The 7,061-nt window shown below is 38.8% G+C and overlaps 1 protein-coding gene across 1 annotated transcript in view; it reads right to left on the bottom strand.

Annotated features, from left to right (window-relative positions):
* Window positions 1–4,679: 4,679 nt before the first annotated feature.
* Window positions 4,680–7,061, bottom strand: part of snrpd2 (small nuclear ribonucleoprotein D2 polypeptide) — a 9,936-nt gene continuing 7,554 nt past the window's right edge. Inside the window, exons 2-3 of the mRNA XM_027132591.2 lie at window positions 6,817–6,996; window positions 4,680–5,017 (exon numbers count right to left, since the gene is read on the bottom strand). Coding sequence (XP_026988392.1) covers window positions 4,843–5,017; window positions 6,817–6,996 — 355 coding nt within the window. The 3' untranslated portion in view covers window positions 4,680–4,842. The remainder of the gene's footprint in view (window positions 5,018–6,816; window positions 6,997–7,061) is intronic.

Here is a 7,061-nt window from a genome sequence, read left to right as displayed (position 1 = left end):
GCTGTGTCGCTAGAATCTCTCTATTCTTTGTGTTGACACAGTCTCCTTATGGACAAAACACCCTCAGATTATTGTCTTATTTGGCTCCACGTGTGTGTGTGGACATTAAACAGGTTCTTTATATCAATGTAAAAATGTTTTCACTAGTCTTACACTGTTGTGTATCAGATATGTATATTGTTTTGTGTACTGTACTATTGTATGTTTTCAGACGGGCATGTGGTAGCCTATGGTTTAATGTGTTGGGCTAACAATCAGAAGGTTGTGAGTTCTAATCCCAGGTCCACCAAGCTGCCATTGTTTGGCCCCTGAGCAAGACCCTTAACCCTCAGTTGTATAAATATGAGATAATGTAAGTCATTTGCTATGAAGCAAAGTGAAATAAAAAATAAATAAATACATATCTCTGTAGTGCTGGCTTCAACTTTTGTGGAGAATCATTTGGCCCTTGGAGTGATAATAAAAGTTAGGGAAACTTGAGAGACAATCCGCTCAAATAAGGCCATTTTTACAAAATAAGATCTTTTTCGGCAGATGGTCTAAGCTTCCTGAGCCGAAATCACGCGCTTCATTTGGGCTATAAATATATTGCTTTGCTTTTATTTCTTTGTGGTAAATAGTTATTGTATAAAGTGGAAAAAGCTGATAGCATCAGTAAGCATACAGATTTTAACATGCACTTTAATCACCACTTTAAATGATGTTTTTGAATTACATTTTAATCTGCTGCCAGGGCCAATGATTTATTCAAATATATTATTACATATATTTATACAATAATTAATATATTTTGACAATATTTTATTTGATTAATGTTAATTTTAAATGCTTCAAATTTCATTGAATGAATTATGTTGGGGTTATATGTCTCCAGTCCGTTTATTCCCATGTTGAGTATGTAAATAAACTAGATTACAAACTCAGCAGTGTTCGCCAGCAGTTTTCTCGACCTTTGACAGCTGCAAAAATGTTGCTTTTTTGTGGTTAGTGAAGTTCCCTTATTTCCACATAATTGTGTGCGCTTCAACTCTTTTTTTTCCATGTTGAAAACAGTAGCTGTTTGCTGCATATTGTCTGACTTATGTGCACGTGGATGATACATAAACATTTTTATTATGGGTTAAATCCTGGGGTGACTATAAAAATTGATAACCAGGGTCATGAAACCGTGGATTTGTTTGGATTTGTGAACTCAAAACTTCGAGAAACATTTGGTTTTAAATATGTACAAGCCATATGGCAGAATACATATAAAAATCCACTTAACCCTTGCCTTGAAATGCAGTTATTATTCACAGTTAACTGATCAGCATCTATCCACTGTGCTGTGAATTCAACATCAAAAATGCCACCAGAATTCACCGCTTCAGCAAAAAAGATGTAACTAGTTTTAATATTTTATATATAAAAATACTTGATGCAGACTTGCTCACTAAGTTTTGCTTTGTCCGTTCATAATATACAAAAATGAGGAAGAGCTTAAATCTTGTTGCCTTATTTCACCATTGCAAATCCATTTTATAACATTATTTAAAATCTGTAAGGTTAGGTCCTTGCATGACAGGCGATAGGAGATGCCAGCCACTGAATCCAACTCAGCACCAATTGTCACACCACTAACCCAAGTCTCCAACACTTAGCACCCCATTAAACCCAACTATGTACTACTCAACACACCAATAAATCCAACTTAGCGCCACACCACTAAATTTAACTCTGTACCAATTGACCACTAAATCCAACTCAGTGCCATCCACCACACCAATGAACACAACTCAGAACCACTCGACCTACATTAAAACCGAAATAAAGCCACAGATCACATAACTAAACCCAGGTCAGTGACACTCAACCCGCAACTAAACCCAGATTGTCTCCATTCAACATGCCACTAAATCCAGCCGAGTGGCACTCGACTCAGCTCATGGCCCAGTAAAAACGGTCGGTTCACAATTAAATCTAGCTCATTGTTAATTGACATAAAGCACCACACCCAATTGAGTTTCTACCACCATGCATCTCATGTTTTGGCATCTGGTAGTTTTTCAAACGGAGCAAGATTTTTCAGAGGGGAAGGGAGTGAAGAGATAAGATCAGAGATTGGCTCACTGAGAGAAAAGGATGTTCTTAACATTGGCCAAACTCCAGGCTTGCGTTTCCCAAGTCTGTGCTTTTCAGCAAACTTTAAAAAATAAAACTCAAAAAAGAGTATAACCCCAGCAAATGGGTCAGTCCCAGACATATATCTTTCATTCTGATGGGTTCAAACTCAGACTCCTTGGTATGCATGTGTGTCTTGTAATCCAAAGTCAGTTGGTCTCTGACAAACCTTGTGGAGCATTGAAAGACCTTAACGTGACTATTTACTATAACAATAATCTGTCAATTGATGCTCATGCACATAACATTACTAGGATAGCCTTCTTTCGTAAAATATCTTATTACATGTTGCAGAAACATGAGGTCATGCTTTTATTGCCACTAGGTTCTACTATAGTACTGAAATGCAGGTAGTTCAGAACACAGCGGTTTAAAACTTAAATAGCACTGTATCATCAAAACACAGTTTACCAGTCAACTGAGTCTTCTTACAAAATGAAAGGATGACATCACATGACCAGGCATTATCATATCACATTTGCTGTTACGTATTAAGGATGTAAAATAACTTGACAAGTGAACAGAATAGATTTACTGGACACAATTTCTATTTTGACGGGAATAGGTTCAGTGCTCTTATACTCTACCGGAGAGCCTTCACCAAATATTAACCTGTAGTAGTGTTAGTACGTCTATTTTACTGAACGTCTATGCACTACATAGCGCTGCACAAATGCTAATGATGTAAATATTTCACTTACAGAGTTAATTCACTACCATATTGTCCCACCTGTAATATTTACCAGTTGGCATGCACCACCTGCAAATATAAAGCCAGAGTACCTGAGTTTCAGCTCAGTATTTAACACGGTACAATATGATTTCGGACACGGTCCATGACACGACTGAATGTCTATCACCACACCTATATATGGTTAATTAGGCATGGAGCCTTTCAGCTGTTATCTTAGTTTATATTTATAAAGAGTTGTATCTATTGCAGTAGCTAACTGTATTTTGTGTTTATCAGCTCAGGGACATTTTCCCCCCACAAAGCACCAAAGTCTGGTCATTTTGTTACTTATCAGAAATCGAGCAGGTTATGTGAGCGTTTAAAGATTTGACACATCTGCTCACATTAGTAATACAGGAAGTCTGGAAACAACAGTGTGTCACAAAGTCATCGCTCAGAGATGAAACACACTCATGACAATGCAACATTTACGTTGCCGATCATTCTGTGATGATAAATCTGTTTTAACAAATTTTTTAAATTTAGATACATTTTAAAAACAGTGAGCATAAAGTTCATTTCAGGAAAACCAATAACAGCAGTGCTACGTCTTGTACATGCTGGTAGAGACTGGTTTTAGATCTAGATGATCTACTGCAAGACATTGAATAGTATGAATGGTAAAAGTTTAATAGAAAGAAACACTGTTATCTGTTGAATAATTCTGGACTGTGCGAAATAATGACCACAAAATGACTTTTTGCATCAACTCTCTGGTTTCATGTTAGTTGCTGATAAACTTTCAAAAAGCAAAGTACAATCTGTGTGCCCTCAATTAAAATAAGCATGTAAAAAAGGGATTATCTTCCTACCTGTATTTAATAGTTTTCATTTGTTTTAATTTGCATTCACTACCTAGTTCTCCTGAACCGATGCCAGCTACCCCCCAGGGAGTGTGAAGGCACACATGCTCTTTTGCACACTCATGAGGCTCACAGTTGAACAGTGCTGCTCTGATGAACATGGGCAGATAAAACCCTCCTCTCAACCAACAACAATTTTGCCATAGACAGCTGTAGCATTGTCAAAACTAGAACGCACCATGCCCCAGGTTTTTTATTTATTTATGAAAGCTCAATCCTCCCAGTTGTTCAGCAAACTACTAGGTTATTTTTTCAGTTCATTGTGGTTGTGGTCATCATTCTGTTCTACAGTTAGCATCTTCTGTCCTGGTGCTGATCCATAAGAACCTCAGTAAGACAGTTTCATCACAGGCCCGACATCAGACTCACTGAACACTAAGAAAAGGGTGGCAGCTAAACTGGAGAACATGAACAGTTCTGCCAGTCCTCTCCATGGCACATACAGAGCATAAATCACTGTCACCATCACTTGAAATAGTTTTTAATACTTGAACAAGAAATATATATTGTTTAGGTAGAAAAAAAGGCATCTTAGTCAGTGAAGCGGAATTAACTATCCCTCGATATTTATTTCAAGCCTCATTATTCACAATGCATCATTCTATGGCAGCTGACCTGAGCACCTCATGCACTATTTTAACGTGTGATCGTTGGTGGATGGTGTAAAGTGCAGTGACAATTAACATTTTAAATAATAAAGGTCCTTGAAATGTTGCAGATAAAGTCAGAGCTGTGATTGGCTCAAACAAAGTACAAGAAACTGACCAGATATTCCAAAAATTATTTTATACTAACTGCTTTTAAAGTTTTCCCCCAAAAAGAAAAGGACAGGCAAATAAAAGTGTGGACAGGGAAGCTGACAGGTTGTGACATTCAATAAGAACAGAAAATAGAAAAGTGTGGAAAAAAAACAAAGCAAAAAGTGACTGTAAATACAAAACATTTATTAAGACCACAAGCCAGTCAGTGTGACACAATCAGTACAACGGTTACACCCAATGTCTCTCACTGAGAGCAAGCCACCTCTGTGTGTGTGTGTGTGTGTGTGTGAGACAGAATGTGTGAAAATGTGCATGACAGAGTGAGTTATTTGCCGGTGATCAATGGATTCCTCAGCACCACAATGACAGAGTCTCCTCTCAGAAACATCTTGGAGATGTAACGATCTTTATTCACTGGTTTGGATTTCTTCTTTCCCTTCCCGCTCTTAGGCACCTCAGTCCACATCTCCTTCACGTTTTCCAGGACCATGTTACAGTGTCTACACACACACACACACACACACACACACACACACACACAGAAAAAGAGTGTGAGAGACTGGAAAAGCAGTACTACATCCTGCAGAGATCACTGAGCTGCACTCCAACATCACACAGATGTACAAACTGCTTCTAGTTTGTGTACTGAACCATCTGAGGCAGCTTATCAATGTGGAAAAAACAACTGCGGAGTGACAATAAATTAGACAGACAAGTTTATATAGAGTTAGATATACAATTAGAGAGAACAGGCAGAGTGATTGACTGAGTACCACAAACAGACAAGAGTCGGTGTAATGTCATTGGCATGTGACTCTGTGACTAGCTGATGATCCATCTACAGCTCAAATACCTCTTACCTGTGCTGAGATATGACCATGCACCAATCTGTTTGGACAACGATGTAACAGTCAGATACATTAACCACCAGGGTGGCAGGAAGGGGAGACGTGTCTGAAATACTTTAAAATCCTTATTTATCACCCAGAATCTTGATTGACTGTTACCTGTTTGCAATGCTCAAGTTGGTATTTCACTAAAAAGGCTGCCCTTTTGATGAGTTTCACTGGGGTGGAAATAAAAGGACACAGAGGTCAAATCTCCTTAATCATTCATCAATGAGATTACAGGCTACACAAATGTGTTGCCCTTCATAAAGCATGCCACCGCTATGAAAAATAGTGATTTGCTAATGAACATCCATAACCACTGGTAGAATCAATAATTAAGTTCAAACCAAGCTGAGCTGTTATGAACCTGATTCATTTTTAATAGCAAGGTGCAAGCCAGGGAAAGAGAGAGAGTGGGTGAGACATGACCCTTCAAACTAGTGAGGGATAAGTCACTTGTTTGTCCCCTTGTAACAAAAAATATTGTTACGATGTTTTTTTTCACACTGGGTGTGTTTGCTGGACTCTATACCTGTGTGACTTTTCCTGGGCAATGGTCTGGTTTCAGACCCATGTGAACTCTCCTGTACTCTGGTGCATTTGTGTGCATCTTAAGTCACCATATTTACTTTTTTTTATTATTATTTTGGTGCTATAATGCTCAGTAAGGGACCACATCTATTCTGTATACCATGATCCTCAGGCACTCAAACTAATGATGTCGCCATCGGCTAAAAACACGCATGCAGGTTACTTTACTTCCTGAACAAGTGCAGACCCGAGTACAAGTTGGATTCTGGTGGATATCTGTGCAGTTGCAGTCCAGCCAAACTCACACCACCTCCGATTTGGTAGCTTGGTGCTCTTCCCAATCCACATGATGGCTTCACGTTACCCATTTTTCATGTGATTAAATTAAACACACTAATCTTCTTGATAATTTGTTGTTTGACTTATATGCTAGCTTTGTCAGCAGCTTAGTGAAGCAAGTATATAGTATAAAGCAGTAAATGGGAAATAATTGCAGATTGGAAATGTATAACAAACATCAGCTCATGTGCACCATCAGACTGGTCCGAGGAATCGTTCAAGCTAGCTGTACAATTGCTTTAGTACATCATACCTAATGGAAAAAATCTCATCATATGTCGATTGCTATTGCTGCCGAGTCATAGACCTTAAAGTTGGAATTCGTCCATCACAAACTAATGTGGTTGTAAGGAGGGTAGCAGGTTATTTCCACGGTAAATGATGGTCATGTAAGTCATACTTGAAATGTTAGTACAAATGAGACATCATGACCATGATGCCCTCGGCAACACCCCCCTCTCCAGACCAGCAGCAAGTGCAGTCTTGGTGAACACGGGGTGCTGTATTCAGTAGTGAAACATTATTAAAGCACTCATTACCTGTCGAAGGCTTTGACACGACCCAGCAACTTCTTGTTGTTGCGGCAGTTGATGAGCACCTGAGTGTTGTTTTTGACGGACTGCGTGAGGACGGACAATGGTCCAGTGTTGAACTCTTCCTCCTCACGCTTCTGCAGCTCCTCGGGGGTCATCTCTGACTTCGGCTTGTTCAAAAGACTCCTACAGCACAAGTTATGCTCAAATTTAAACTGACACACACAGCATTCATAGACAAAGATAAACAG

The sequence above is a fragment of the Tachysurus fulvidraco genome, chromosome 13 (assembly GCF_022655615.1).
Source record: "Tachysurus fulvidraco isolate hzauxx_2018 chromosome 13, HZAU_PFXX_2.0, whole genome shotgun sequence".
Classification (NCBI taxonomy): domain Eukaryota; kingdom Metazoa; phylum Chordata; class Actinopteri; order Siluriformes; family Bagridae; genus Tachysurus; species Tachysurus fulvidraco.
Note: the sequence above shows the minus strand (reverse complement) of the source record. Positions and strands in the feature narration are given on the sequence as shown.